At 45.1% G+C, this 15,844-nt stretch overlaps 2 protein-coding genes across 4 annotated transcripts in view; one reads left to right on the forward strand and one right to left on the reverse strand.

Moving 5' to 3' along the window:
• The window catches only part of LOC128777755 (class I histocompatibility antigen, Gogo-B*0103 alpha chain-like), a 345,882-nt gene that overhangs the window by 40,159 nt on the left and 289,879 nt on the right, over positions 1-15,844 (forward strand). The window lies entirely within an intron of this gene.
• LOC109261320 (DLA class I histocompatibility antigen, A9/A9 alpha chain-like) overlaps positions 5,667-15,844 on the reverse strand; it is a 144,029-nt gene continuing 133,851 nt past the window's right edge. Inside the window, exon 8 of the mRNA XM_053905274.1 lies at positions 5,667-5,678. Within this exon, the coding sequence (XP_053761249.1) occupies positions 5,674-5,678 (5 nt within the window). The 3' untranslated portion in view covers positions 5,667-5,673. The remainder of the gene's footprint in view (positions 5,679-15,844) is intronic.

Below are 15,844 nucleotides of genomic sequence, written 5' to 3' on the forward strand. Positions count from 1 at the left end.
TGTTGGCCTACATCCCCTAATGTCACAATTTCCTACCTCTGCTCACTTCTCCAAGAGCCTCCCCAGGTTCCAGGTCATTACCCAGGGGAACTCTGCCTTCTCATTCTCCCCTTCTTCGACCACATCTTAGGAGTGGACAATCCAGACTTGGTTCCCTGGAGGAGGATCCTGTACCCTGGAAGCAGCAGCAGAAACAAGTGACAGGGACTCCAGGGTCAAGGTTCCATTAGGCCCCTGGGGAGAAGCCCAAAGGGAACTCGGGTTTTCTGTTGTCATCCCTGTGGCCACACGGGGGCGGTGCCGCTCTCCGGTTCTGCACCGCCAGGTGAGAGGACTGGGCTGAGGTGAGTCAGGCTGAGCAGGGAGGGAGGGGGATGAAGGTGCCTTCTAAGCAGCCCTGGGGGCAGGTGCAGGGGTGGGGCAGGGAGCAGAGCAGAGGAGATCCTTGAGCCCTGTCCTGTGTCTGCAGTTTCCCTCTGTCGTCCCCTCAACCCCTCTCTCCAGGCCCTTGAACAACCCCAGGAAAACTGAAAAGTAGACACTTTTCCTCCTGGACCTATTACTTGTCTGAGGGATACTGTAAAAAACAAACTCTTTTATTTTAGAATAGTTTGAGATTTACAGAGAATTACAAAGTTAGCGCAGGGTCCCTGTACGCCCCACACTTGGTCGCCCTGTTGTTAACACCACCCTCAGCCTTATGCATTTACCACAGATGACGACGCGGTACTCATCATTCCCAGTACTGAACTCCACACGGGATTTGCTTTTATTGGTTTTGTTTTCTCTTCCAAGACCCATCCAATATTCCACACTGAGGTAAGTTCCAATCATGTCTCCTTCTGGCTCCTCAGGCTGTGACCATTTCTCAGACCTTTTTTTTTTTTTTTTTTTTTTTTTTTGATGTTTGAGAGGAACTTTCAGGTACATCGTACTCTATCCATCATGTGAATTAGGCTGGGCTTGGGAAGACTATGGTCTTGGGAAGACCACAACTGGACGGGCCATTCTCAACACAACATATCAAGAGCATACAGTGATCATTTGGTCATCAGTGATGAAGCTACCCTTTACCCCCTGGTTAAGGTCATCTTACCCAGATTCTCCCCATGATGTTCCGTTTTATGCTTTGTCCCTTTCCACGAAGTAGTGTTGGAAGGAAATCAGGATGTGCAGCCCAGAGATAGGGGGTGTCCTACTATGAGAATGTGCATGCAGGTTGTTGTGCAACATGAGTTCTCTAATGAGTTGGGTAAACACCTCAGAGAGCGATCGGCAGCTCCCATGCTTAGTCTGTGTTTGGCTTTACAAGAAACTGCTGACTGACGCCCACAGTGACTGTGCTACTTTGTATTCCTGCCATTAGTGACTGAGGCTTTCTGTTGCTCCAAGTCCTGGTCAGCACTTGGATTCCCACCTTTCTAACAGGAGTGTGATGGCAGATCACTGTTGTTTCCTTTGCATTTCCCTAATGACATTTGCTGTGAGCACCTTCTCATGTGCTTATTCGCCAGGAGTATATGTTCTTGGTGAGCTGTCTGCTCAGGCGTTTGCTCATTTTTTTAATGAGATGTTTGCTTATTGCTTTTTAAGGGTTTTATGGGTGTTCTAAAACAAGTCTTTATCAGACATGTGATTTGCAAATATCTTCTCCCAGTCTCTGCCCTGAACTTCTTTATGAACTAACAGTAGACATATATGCATGGATGTATTTTGGGGGGGGGGGGTAGGAGAAAGGAGAAATGGCTCATTGTGATGTATTTTGGGGAGAGAACTTGGGTGAGTGGGGGGGATGAGGGATTACCATGTAACATCTTTATTTTTGGATATTTGTGATTATCTGCTGGTTCCTTCGTATGTGCTGCAGTGATGTTTTCTAAAACTAAACTAGTTTAAAATCCCTAACACATGACAGATCATCCTCAGACCATTAATCAAGACTCGGGTTCTGATCTTTTACTTTAGGACCAATCATCTTTTCCCTGAACTATTTTGCCTTTGAATTTTCTTTTTTTTTTTTTTATAATTTTTTTTTCAACGTTTTTTAATTTTATTTTTGGGACAGAGAGAGACAGAGCATGAATGGGGGAGGGGCAGAGAGAGAGGGAGACACAGAATCGGAAACAGGCTCCAGGCTCCCAGCCATCAGCCCAGAGCCTGACACGGGGCTCGAACTCACAGACCGCGAGATGGTGACCTGGCTGAAGTCGGACGGACGCTTAACCAACTGCGCCACCCAGGTGCCCCGCCTTTGAATTTTCATTTCTGAAGTAGGTGAGCTTGATTGTATGGACAAGTACTCCCATGAGAATAGCTTAAGATGCCATGTAACATACAAAATCCATCCTCTAGAAAGTATTTAAACTGACAAGATAGTAATAAATGAATAAAAGAGCACACTTCAGAAGCACGAAAAAGATCGTGCTTGCCCCCGCCCTCCCACCCCCAGAGAACAAGGTCCTGAGAAATGGAGCAAAGTCTCTGTGAGTCCCCTGCCCAGGGCGCAGACAGGCAGGCCCAGTCCCCTCCTCCACCCCCAGCTCTGTGGCCTGAGCAGCTGACTTTCGTACCATCTCCTTCCTTTTTAAAGTGTAAAGAAACATGTATAATAAACTGGTTATAATGTGTATGTATGATGTACAATATATATGAGGTGATGTATATTCCCTGTAGAAAAATTATAAAAAGAGAAAAGCGAATGAGGACAAAATAGAAAGGATGGTAATTCTCACACCTGAGCTACTTTGTTGCATTTTCTCCTAGTCTATGATAGATGCTTCTGCTGCTGGAACTCTGTCTCTAAGGTGACGAGCACAGAGCTCAGGGGTCCCAGCCCTGATCTCTGCAGATGCCATTTCCACAGTCAGGTCACTGTCCCCTTCCTGAGAGGGCTGCTTCTCACTTCCTCCCCCCTCCTCAGTCTCCTGCACCCCTCGCTGCTCCCCTCCCTGAGGTGATGAGCTACTTTGTTTCTCAGCCTGAAAGAAAGACTCAAATGAGAACTGCACAGTCCTCCCTCCCCTCCCCCACATGTGCACCTGTGTCCTCACCTTCCAAGTGATGGTGGAGGCGCCCCTCCTGTCTCAGGCTGCCCCTCCATTTGGGCACCTGCATCATCCATTTCCCCCTCTCTGCTGACTCAGCACTTCCCCATACAACCATGCTGTCCTGACTCCAATGCAAAAACATGAAACACAACTAAAGAAATCCAAACAAAATCCTCCCATAAAAATCCAACCCTTGCTTCCATGACTCCACTAACTCCGGCCCCACCTCTATGGCCTCCGTGCAGAACTTCCCTGACTCTGTTTGTCACCCACCATGTCGTCTCTAGCAAATGGGTAGAGACACAGAGTTTTAAAAAGTCAAATACTTCTGCAGTACTTGAGGTCAAGTCAGGTGTCCCCAATCTTCCATGCCCCCCCATCCTGAATCTCCGAGATCACCTGCATTAGTTATGTTAGCTGATTCTCTGATTATTGCTTCTGTGCCTCTAAATAGCCTGCTTCTTGCACCCATTCTCTGGTTTCCAGGTTTATGCATCATCTTTACTGAATTTGCTCTTTCACACTCTCCCATGTGCCCCATATAATTATTGTATACCTTTGATTAGCTCACTGTGCACTGTTTGCATTTGTATGACCGTGAAATGCTACTCACAACTGAGCATTTAGTAGACTATGATTACTTTACCTTTCCTGATTCAACTTATTATTTTCCTGGAGTAAATACATATCCTTCATTTGCTTAGTGTCTGTTGTTCTCAATTAAATCCTTCCCAAGCTCCCCCTGGGTAAATCTTCATGAATATTCAAGCCCATCCACTATTCCACCTCATGTCTATGCAGACGCCTGTCCCACAGCCCTCAGTCCTGCCCATGTGGACGTGATGCCTGCACACCTGCGACAGGGCTGACAGCCAGACCCCCTCAGCTCAGCCTGGGTGCCCTCTGCCTCTCTCCTGGCCCCCTGTTGCCTGGATACCACGCACTCCCATCTTTTGCTTTTCTCCATCATTTTCCCCTTTGCCTAGTGGTATCCCATGGAGGGAACACGGAAAGTAGACACTGACACTCTAAACATCTGACGTGCCTTTGGGCTACCCTCACCCTGATTCCCACAGTGATGGGATAGAGACTCTGTCCTGGACACAGTTGTCCTCGGGATTTGGGGACTGTGGGTCATGTCTCCCAGCTGCCAGTTCTGTGTTGTTGTGTCTGGAGTTTCCGAGGTGTCTGCTCCTCTACCCTCCTCCTGACATTTCATTGTGACTTGTCTTCGTGTGGGTCTCTTGTCATCCACTCTAGTTAAGAACTTGGGTAGGACTTTCAACATATGCGTTGCTCCCTGTCATCTCTGAGAAATATTCTTAAATTTTTGGAAGCAAATTTTAAGAACCGAACAGGTCTTCTCTCCTCTTTCCTTTACCTCCCGACTGTACTATTTCAGGGAAGTACAACTGTAATCATCCACTTTATCAACTAAATTATTCATTTCTAGAGTCATTGTTTTAAATCCCAAGAACTCTTTCTTGCTGTAGGATTGTTCACCAGTGTGTGTGGTTCAGATTCTGTTCCGTATGCCATATGCCTCTTACACTCTGTAGAACGATTGATTCTAGTGACTGGGGACCTGTTAGGTCTCCTGTCATCTGTCCTCGGGACATCCTGATCTTTCTCCACACACACTCACCTCAGGAGTGACTTACATTTTCTTGTCATTTCTGCTAATGCCCACCTCCCACGGGACAGTGCCAGTGTTGTGTCACCAGGGGCTCATGCTTTTTCTTAGATTTATCTCTGGAGTCAGCTGACATTGAGCCTCTGGAAGCCTCGAGATGTACATGGGATGATGGATTTTAGTTTGATTTGAGCACGCAAGTCCCACTGTCTCTTAATGTCCTCTTAGGCTCTGAGCCTACCAGCCTCCCATCGCAGAACATTCTGGAACGTTGCAACAGTTCACTTGCATGGACTGCACACTCATACCCACCTCCCGATGGACAGAGAACTAAAGAAAGACAAGTCGACAAAGCCTCTGAGTGCAAACGTTCTGGATTGAACCCTAGTTCCACTACCTTCTTATCCTCCCTGAGTCTCCCTCTCCCTGTGTGTACAAAGGGATCCCGTAGGGGGTGCCTCATGGGTTTGCTTTGATGATTAACTTTGACCCTCTGTGTACATCACATGGGGATAATGCCTGAGAAGTATTCCACTACTTATGCTTATCATTATCATATTGATTCTAGCACTAGATATAGTTCCATTCTTTGTTTTTATAAACCACAATTCAAGAAACTTCCCTGAAAATATAGTGTTGAAGTTTTTTTTAAAAAATACTTTTTAACGTTTATTTACTTTTGACAGAGACAGAAAGAGAGTATGAGTTGGGGAGGAGTTGGGGGGGGCGGTGGTGGCACAGAATCTGAAGCAGGCTCTAGGCACAGAGCCCTGATGTGGGGCTCGAACTCACAAACCATGAGATCCTGACCTGAACTGAAGTCAGAGGCTTAACCTACTGAGCCACCCAGGAGCCCCTAGTGTTGAAGTTTTTTAACGTTTATTTATTTTTGAGAGACAGAGCATGAAAATGGGAGGGGCAGAAAGAGGGAGAGACACAGAATCCAAGGCAGGCTCCAGGCTCTGAGCTATCAGCTCAGAGCCTGAATGGGTCTCAAACTCACAAATCTTGAGATCATGACCTGAGCCGAAGTCTGGCACTTAACCAACTGAGTCACCCAGGCGCCCCCCTGAAAATATATGTTTGAGAACACAGGTGATTATCTCCTTAGGATAAACTCCTACCTGCGTGGCTTAGTCTGGTAAGCATGAGCCTCTTGATTTAGCTCAGCTCATGATCTCTGGGTTTCTGAGACCCAGCCTGGTGTCCGACTGCTTGGGATTTTTTCTCCTCTCTCTCTGCCTCCCTCCCCACTACTGCGTGCACTCTTTCTCATTTTTCTCAAAATAAAGAAATAAAAAACTTTTAAAAAGCTTAAACTCCTAAAAGAGAATGTCTATGTCACAGTATCAGCACACTTCAATTGTGGAGACATTTTGCAGAACCCTTGAAAATTTTTATACCAGTCATCACTCCCATTATCCTTTATGATGGTGTATTTTCCCAACCCTCTGTTGGACACTCTCCTCACCTACTTTTACCTTTGCCAAGTTGAAGATACTAAGTTTTGGTCCAATTTTTTATTCTGTTGGAAAACAAGAAGCGGGAGGCACCGTAAGAATGTCTGGAAGGAAAGGGACAGAACAGCAAAAAACTGAAAGCAGTTTCATTCCCAGGGCAAAAGGCCGCCTGGACTGCTGGTTGTCTCCAGAAAAACATAGTATGGACATCAGGCCTGGGATAAGAATGTTTTGTCTGGTGCCAGATGTACTCATGACCCAGTATAAAATACACTGCAGGTGCATGGCCGTCAAGGTGCCAAATACTATGTTGTATGTGCTTGCTGTTATCAGACAATTTGCAAAAATAAGAGGCTTGAGCCAGGAGACTGGTGCTTAGGTTCCTGGAGAGTCTGAAAGGGTTAAATTGTAGTATAGGGCTAACCTATAGCTTGAGAGATAACAGCTTTGTGTTGACACTTTAGCTTGAGAAATAACAGCTTTGTTTTGACTCTGAAGGTTAAGAGATAACAGCCTTGCTTTCCTCTTGTAAATTAGGCTTCATACTCTTGTAAATTACACTTCACCAATTAAGGGAACAAAAGTTCAAAGAAAAATGGCATCAGAGGCAGGGTCAAGGCGATGAACTGGTTGTGACTTAAGGGCAGAAAGTCTAGAATAATCACCGCATCCGGGAACTGTTTCCACATCATCTGGGAGCTATTTCTTTGTTCTGTTCCCAGGTGATGATAAGATGATGTGGTCGGCTATAAAAACTCCGTACCCCGGCTGTTCGAGGCCTCACTCTGAGCCAAAGTGGTGGTCCCCTCTGTTGGCCTTGCCTCTCATTGCAATAAACTTTGCTGTGATTTTCACTGGTGCCATAGCATTCTGTTTCAGGAGTCATGTGGATGCAACAAGTCAGCCTCCTGCTTTGCAATTCTCCCCTCACCGCACCTTCAGGCCCTGTCTCTCTACAGCTGGCGCCAGAACAGGGACCTGAAGGTGGACGTTTGCCACACTGCTGAAGAAGTGCCACAGGAACTGAAGGGAACTTTGGAGCCGGGAAGCTCAGCCTTCGGGATTTCTGCAGGGTAAGTATGGGGAATTCTACCTCATCTAGTTAGGACTCATATATTTAGCTCTTGAAGAGTTTTAAAGAGCTCAGGGGTAGAGGTGAACCCTTCTGCGTTTGAGGATTTGTTTTATTTGGTAAAGAAACATTGTTACTGGTTACGCCCTCTGGCAAAAATGCTTTGAATCAGAAACTATGGAATTGGTCTTAGGTGCTTTTCCACTCGCTCATCAAAAAGAAAAGTAATCCCTCTCTCCCTATGGTCTTTATGTATTTCCCTGGCTTTGGAGCCCTTGCAGTCAGAATCCGGAGAAGAAGGGGGCATTGGTTCTCGCAACCCCTCACTGGCTGAAAGTGATCATGAGCTTGTGGATAATGAGGACCGGGAGCCCAGCCCCTAGGCCCACCACCAGAGGGACAGAAACCTATGGGGGTCCCGGGTTAATGGCCCAGAGATAGTTGCAACTCAAGCCTCCGGACACCGGCCTCCCGCACTACCCCAGGGTCCTGAGCCGGTGGATCCTGTTGAGGAAACTAAATGTTCCGCTTATTCAAAAAACCCATTTCTTGATACTTCTGCTTGGAGCATCACAGTTCCTGTTTCCCCCATGATGCAGATGCTTCAACAAGCTAAGCCTGGGGGGGGGGGACAATGAATTAATGGCTAGTATGGCTGCAGTTTATACTCTCCTACCCAAATTCCTCCTCATCAGCAATATCCTCAGGAGGGCAACTACTTGATCATCATTACCTTTAAGTTTTAAGGTCATTAAGGATTTGAAACGGGCTTGCACACAATATGGTGTTAATTCTCCTTATAGGTTGGGATTGGTGTCTGGTTTAGCGAATTCAGAGCCACTCATTCCATGGGACTGGGGGGTCCTAGGTCGCACTGTTCTAAGTGCTTCTGAATTTTTGCAGTTTAGAACTTGGTGGGATGAAGAAGCACAGATACAGGCCTGGCGTGATGCCACCGCCAATGCTCCTGTGCCCATTACCGGAGAACAACTTACCAGACTGGACAATGGTTTGGCATACAGGTTCAGCTTCAGTATGATGATCAAGCCGTGATACAAGTTAGTTGTGCTGCCTTGGTGCCTGGGAGAAAATAGCTACCCCGGGACCGGCTACAACCTCTTTTGTTCAAGTTAAACAGAGTCCTAAGGAGCCCGATGTAGATTTCATGGATGGGCTAAAGGATGTTATTATAAAAACCGTTTCTCTGGCGGGCTTACTCCATCTCCTCTTACTGCTGCTGGCTTTTGATAATGCTTATAAGGAATGCCAACGAGCTTTATACCCAGTGAAGTCTCAATGAGGTGATTTAAGTGATTATTTAAAGGCCTGTGAAGATATTGGCTCAGAGGTCTATAAAATGGGGCTACTGGCAGGGGCTATTCAAGGCACTGGACCTTACAAACAGTCCAAGTGTCTTCGCTGTGGCAGATTGGGACATTGTAAAAGGGATTGTCCACAGCTGAGTCCTAGAGTCCTAACAATTGCTGTGATCCCCCTAGGCCACCAGAAGGAAATACTAAACCTCCTGGGTTATGGGACCCATGCAATAAAGGCTATCACTTTGCAAATCAATGTGGAACTAAATTCCATAAGAATGGAGCTCCCCTGTTGTCTCCCTGGGGAAAAGGCATAATCCACTCCCCGCCCCCAGGCCCTAATGTAAACAATATGGAGAATCAGATTCTAGACTCTTCATGCAAATCTGTCCATGACCCCCTCCAGTCCACAGGAGGGAGCTCTGCATTAGATATCCCAGCCCCAGATTCCCTGGTCCTGGAATCTGCCTTGGGAATTTATAAGGTTAAAACTGGGATTTATGGCCCTCTACTTTCAGGGTCCCTTGGCCGTCTTATTGGACGAAGTAGTCTTACATCCAAGGGAGTTCATGTCCACTTAGGAATTATAGATGTTGATTTTAAGGATGAAATTTTAGGAATGGTTAGTACTTCTGTTCCTTACTGTGTCATGGCAGGAGATCCCATTGCTCAACTAATTACATTGCTTTAAATTCCATGACGATAGAACGGCAGGGAGGGTTTGGACCTACTGGCAAACCGGTATCTTGGCAAATGTTTCTAAAGGACAGAAGGCCTGAGATGACCTTACAAATTAACGGAAAATTGTTTACTGGCCTGGTAGACTCAGGAGCTGACGTCACCATCATTGCTTCTAAGTTTTGGCCCAAGAATTGGCCACTTTGACCTGTATCCGCAGTCTTTACAGGTGTAGGAAAAGCTACTGATATCCCACAGAATGTTGAAATTTTTCTATGTAAAGGGCCTGAAGGCCAGGCTGCTACTATCCAGCCTTATGTTACTGACAGAGCTACTAATCTGTGGGGAAGAGACCTATGAAGTCAATGAGGAGCATATATTAATATTCCTTATGTTTCCCCTGCTGCAACCAATATGATGTCCAAAATGAACTATAATCCAGTAAAAGGGCTTGGACAACAAGAAAATGGGCATATGAAGCCAATTACTGCTGAAATGCAACCTCCTTATATGGAACTGGGATATCCTGTACAGAATTCAAATTTAGTGTAAGGGCCACTGTTCCTGAACAACGTTATGCCTTACCATCAAAATGGTTAACAACTGCCCTGGTGTGGGTGGAACAGTGGCCCCTTTCAAAAAAGAAATTAGAGGCTTTAGAGCAATTAGTGCAAGAACAATTGGATGCCGGTCATATAGAAATGTCCACCAGTCCATGGAATTCTCGGGTGCTTGTGATAAAAAAAAGATCTGGGGAATGGAGAATGTTAACGGACTTCAGGAAGGTAAATGAGGTTATACAACCTATGGGACCCTTGCAACCTGGGCTCCCATCTGCTACTATGATTCCTCAGAACTGGTCATTAATTATAGTAGATTTGAAAGATTGTTTTTTCACAATTCTACTACAGCCAGATGATAGAGAAAAATTTGCTTTTTCTGTACCTTCATACAGTCATATGGTTCCTGTGCAACGCTATAAATGGAAAGTGCTTCTGCAAGGTATGCTTAATAGCCCTTCTATGTGTCAGCATTTTGCTAATCCGCAGCTTTCACAATTAGGCATTCAGTTTCCACAGGTGTTGATTATCCATTACATGGATGATATTCTTTTTGCAGCAGAAATGCCTACACAGGTAGAAGATCTTTATCAAGCTGCTAGATTATTGTTACCCAAATACGGCCTAATAATAGCAGAGGATAAGGTGCAAACCCAAGATCCCTTCCTTTATCTTGGTGCAAAAATTCACAAAGCAACCATCTTTCCCCCAAAAGTATAAAGATGCTGAGATAATTTAAAAACTTTAAATGATTTCCAGAAGTTACTAGAAGATATAAATTGGTTGCAACCTGCTTTGGGAATTCCAACTTCTAGCTTATCTCATCTTTTTGGAACATTAGCCCTTGATCCCAACCTTAACAGCTATCGAGTCCTCACAAAAGAGGCAGAGGTTGACCTACAATGGATTAAAAATCATATTGAGAATTGTCAGCTCACTCGTATTCGACTTAATGTTCCTCTTCAATTATTGATTTTTCCTACTCCACATTCTCCACTGCGGTCTTATGGCAGGATGGGGGAATCACTGAATGGCTGTTTTTACCAAAAAAGGACACTAAACTTCTTACCATATATCTGAATAAAATTAGGAATATAATTTGGAGAGGCCAATCCCAACTACGTGTGCTTAATGGTGGTGATCCCTCCTCTATAATTAATTATTCCCTTATCATATCAACAAAGTGATATGGCTTACCAAACTAATATACAATGGCAAATAGCCTTGTCTGATTACGTAGGGAAATTAGACAGTCACTATCCAAGGGACCAAATTTTGTCATTTCTCAAGGCTACATCATGGATTTGGCCAGAGAATTCGAGACTGGCCTTTAGCAGATGCTGACACATATTTTACAGATGGAAATGGTCATGGTAGAACTTCTATACATGGTCCTATTTCTAAGGCCTGACAGACACCCTGTACATCTACCCAAAAGGCTGAATTAGCAGCCGTTATAGAATTGTCGCATCTTGTACCTGCCTCCCTCAATGTTGTGACAGATTCACAATATGTGTGGCCCACAGTCCTAAATATTGAAACCGCACATATTGTTCCACGAAATGAATTAGATCATCTGTTTTTGCATTTACAAGAATTAATACAGCAGAGGCAACACCCCTTATATATCACTCATATTCACAGTCATTCTAACCTTCCTGGCCTGTTAGCCTCAGGAAATTCCATTGCTGATGACTTATTCCAAGGCACCTTACAGATGACACAACAGGAGCATATGCTTCACCATAGTAATGCCTGAGGACTTGCCCATAGACACGCTGTAACTCATGCTCAGTCAAAAGACATTGTTAGTGCCCGTCCATCTTGCGAGCCTCTCACTGTGGCTCCATACACCTCTGGAGTGAATCCTCGTGGACTACAGGCAAATGAACTTTGTCAATCTGATGTTACCCATATTCCAGCTTTTAGTAAGCTCTCTTACGTGCGTGTTACTGTAGATACCTTCTCCAGATAGATCTAGGCTACGTAATGTACCAGAGAAAAGGCTGTGCACGTCATTGCTCATTTTCTGGAAACCTTTGCAGTTCTAGGTATCCCACAATGCATTAAAACTGATAATGGCCCTGCATATGCATCTCATAAGGTAGCCCGCTTCTTTGCAGCCCAACAAATTACTCCTCTTACTGGCATTCCCTATAACCCTCAAGGTCAAGGGATCATAGAATGTACTCACCAGGGACTTAAAATTATGTTAATTAAACAAAAAGGGGGAAAGGAGAAGGACTTAGACCTACACCATGGGAACAATCACACTGTGATTTATATACTTTAAACTTCTTGGACACACAAAGACCCCATACATGTCCTGTTGCTGAGGTACACTGGCACAAAAAAAGGACACCCCTGTTTATCAGCTGTTATATTGGAAAGATGAGAAGGGACACTGGGAAAAGGGAGAGGTTGTTGTGTGGAGCAAATGGTATGCTTGTGTCTCGACAGATCAAGGCTACCAGTGGTTATGCAGTCAGGGCTTGAAACCCAGGCATGAGCAGATCCAAGTGACCTCAGTTTACCATGACTCCACTAGTCAAAGACTTTCACAGAATGTTCATCCAGAGACTGATAATTGTGCCCAATGCACCACACCCTCTTTCGAGGCACACGAAGACCAGTAACCTCCTACTTGGGGACAAGTTAAGAGGTTGACACATGATGCTGAAAAAATATTGATGCAGACTTGCAGCTCACAAACTCCTGCTCACCTTTTCCTTGCGATGCTCGCGTTTATAACTACTACAGTAAGCAGTGATAACTATACTTCCTGGGCTTATATCCCTCATCCACCTCTCAGGATATGACTCAATTGGTATGACTCCCCCATGCCAGTGTATACAAATGACACCGAATGGACACCTGGGCCATTTGACAGCAGAAGACCACATAGGCCAAATGAAGAAGGTACTGTTATGGATGATTATACTATAGGGATTGAAGGTCCTCCTATATGTTTTGGATATGGGAAACATAGCCTCAAAAGTCAGCCTCAAGCATGGCTATCTATTACTAAAAATGGGACCCAGCACAAACATATTTTTGTACTATCAGCCCATTCTCTGATTGGCTCCAATCTTACAATTAATGGCACTCCCCCGGTGTTTCCGTCTCGTGCTACTTGTACATTGTCAGAATGGGATGGATGGGTGACTTGGGAAGCATGTAGAGGGGACATAGGGCGAGTTCCTTTAAATACTTCCTATGGAAGCATCATTGATTGGAGCCTTATGGGCTCAGCTCGCATTAAAAATTCATTACAAAATCTACAATGGTGTGTTCATAATCATACTATCCGCACCACTCCTAATGGCTCAATTGTTTGGCACAGTGGGGGATTTTCTGCCCCCAGTCCTCATTTACAACCAGGAGCCTTACAAAAGCATCTATGGAAATTAACTGCTGCCCCCCACCGTTTCCATACCTGGAAGGGCACATAGGATAACAACAGCTCCAGCAACATTTCTACTTTATCTTTCACGGTCAATAGTACCTGGTACATACGGGCTTGTGTCCGTTTGCCATGCATACTATTAAAGGGACAGAGAGTTTGGATTGATTCTGAGGCCCTTATAATCTGTGTTAACTGCGCATTATACATATATATGTCGTTTTAACAATCCTATACCCTTTACTCTGTCACCCAAAAGCTTATATTTACTTAGAGCACGCCCTGGCCTGTGGCTGCCGGTTCGCATGTCTCGACCATACATTCTTCAGAAATGTATCTGATGGACCATGCTCTACGGTGAGTTCTTCACCGATCCCCACGGTTTGCTGGAATGCTTGTTGCAGCTCTCATAGGCATTATTGCTGTGACTGTGGCCGCAGCTACTGCGGCTGTCTCGTTGCACCAATCTGTGCAGACAGTACAATTTGTGCAACAATGGCATGAGAAATCGCTCCAACATTGGAAGACACAACGGGATCTTGACAGTCGACTGTGCAGTGAGATTGCAGGCCTACAACAGGCTGTGTGATGCTGCTGGGAGATCAATTACTGAGCTACAAAGACAAATATCATTACAATGTGATTGGAACACTACATCAATATGTGTAACCCTGTTACCACTTTATAACACTAAATTTCCATGAAATGATGTTAGAGACACTTGCTCGGACAATCTAAAGTGTCTATGGACATTCAACATCTGCAAGCACAGATATATGAGACCTTCAAAACCAATCTGGACATGTTATACGGTTCTAAGGTCTTAGAATGTATATGAGAGGGATTAGGAAAATTAAACCCTGTAGAGCATGTTAAGATTTTAGCTTCTCTACTGCTATTCCGTTTATATTAATATGCGGTGTATTTGTCTTTGCATGTACAGTCTGGTACCAGAGACGAGGAGCCTGTCAACGTATCGACTGACAATTTGGGTTATGCAATGTGCTCCTACAGTCCACCGAATACAAACAGAAAGGGGGAGATGCTGGAGAACAACACCTTAAGAATGTCCTAAAGGAAAGGGACAGAGCAGCAAGAAACTGAAAGCAGTTTCCTTCCCAGGACAAAAGTCCGCTGGGACTGCTCCTTCTCTCCAGAAGGACATCATCCGGGCGCCACCCTGGGGATAAGAATGTTTTGTCTGGTGCCAGATGAACTCATGACCCAGTATGGAAAACACTGCAGGTACATGACCTGTCAAGATGCCAAATACTATGTTGTATGTGCTTGCTGTTGTCAACAATTTGCAAAAATCAAAGAGGCTTGAGCCAGGGGACCGAGGCTTTGGCTCCTGGAGAGTCTTAGCCCCCTGCTTTGCAATCCCCTCATCACCACACCTCTAGGACCTGTCTCTCTACATATTCCATACTCTCATTTTCTTTGTGTTTATTTATTACCAATATATGTGTGTGACATTTCGTGTCTTCTTTTCCAAAGTGTTCTCTAATATTTCTGATTATCTTTTTTTTCTTAGTATTTGAGTGTAGCTTACACACACTGTTCCATTCCTTTCAGGTTTACAACATAGTGACTCGTCATATAATCCAATAATTGCACTCTTGGGTATTTACCCCCCTAAAAGTGAAAACACCAATTCCTTTATTTTTTAAGGTTTATTTATTTTTATTGAGAGACGGAGAGAGAGTACGCAAGCAGGGGAGGGGCAGAGAGAGGAAAAGGGAGGGAGAGAGAGAGAATCCCTAGCAGACTCAGTACTGTCAGCCCAGCGCCTGATGTGGGGTCCACTCACAAACTGTGAGTGTACATGTCCACACTATGGAGCATTGTATAGACATTGAGTTGCTATTTCCACATCAGATATGATTTTCGTTTCACTGAGTTTTGAAACGTTTAGAAATAGAAGTCCCAGGAAGTGTTTCTACTTTTCGGTTTTCCCTGTATCACCATCACGGGACTGGAGGAGGTGCACAGGGACACAGAAACCTCAGCAATGGCACGGGCTCCTGAGCTCTCCTCTCCTGCAATCCCGCCTCACCCCTGAGCCTGACCCCTGTGGAGTCCAGGGCTGCTCAGAAACTTTTTCCTTTCACCACTGACGCCCAGGCTTCTGCTCAGACATATCTACCTGACTTACAGTCCAGACCCCGCTCAGGCTTCTCAGTCAGAATCCACCCAAGAGCAGAGCAGTGGGGGATGTCCCCTTACCTTCCACTCCAGGGGCGCCACAGGACTAAGGAGAGAAGACCCAGCTGCCTTTCTCCTCCTCAGCCAGGCCCTCCTTAGGGTCTCCTTCAGGTCCAGCAGCTGGACAAGGGCCCAGACACCAGGGAGCTCCCTCATCCCAGATGATGTTCAGTGGGTTAGGTTGTTTCAAAAGCCACAGGGATACAACCTGTGTCCCTCCCAATCCCCCCAACCCCCCAGACAAATGGGTAAGAAAGATGTGTGGTATATACACACACACTAGAATATTATGCAGCCACAAAAAGGATGAGATCTTGCCACTTGTGACAATATGGATGGACAAACAGGGCAGTGTGTCTGCTAAGTGAACGAAATCAGACTGGCAAGTACTCTCTCATATATGGAACTTACAAAACAAAGCAAATGAATAAACAGACAAGCAAACAGCAGAATCAGACCTATAAATACAG

This window comes from Panthera pardus, unplaced genomic scaffold (genome assembly GCF_024362965.1).
Source record: "Panthera pardus isolate Hobbes unplaced genomic scaffold, ASM2436296v1 HiC_scaffold_17, whole genome shotgun sequence".
In the NCBI taxonomy this organism is placed as follows: domain Eukaryota; kingdom Metazoa; phylum Chordata; class Mammalia; order Carnivora; family Felidae; genus Panthera; species Panthera pardus.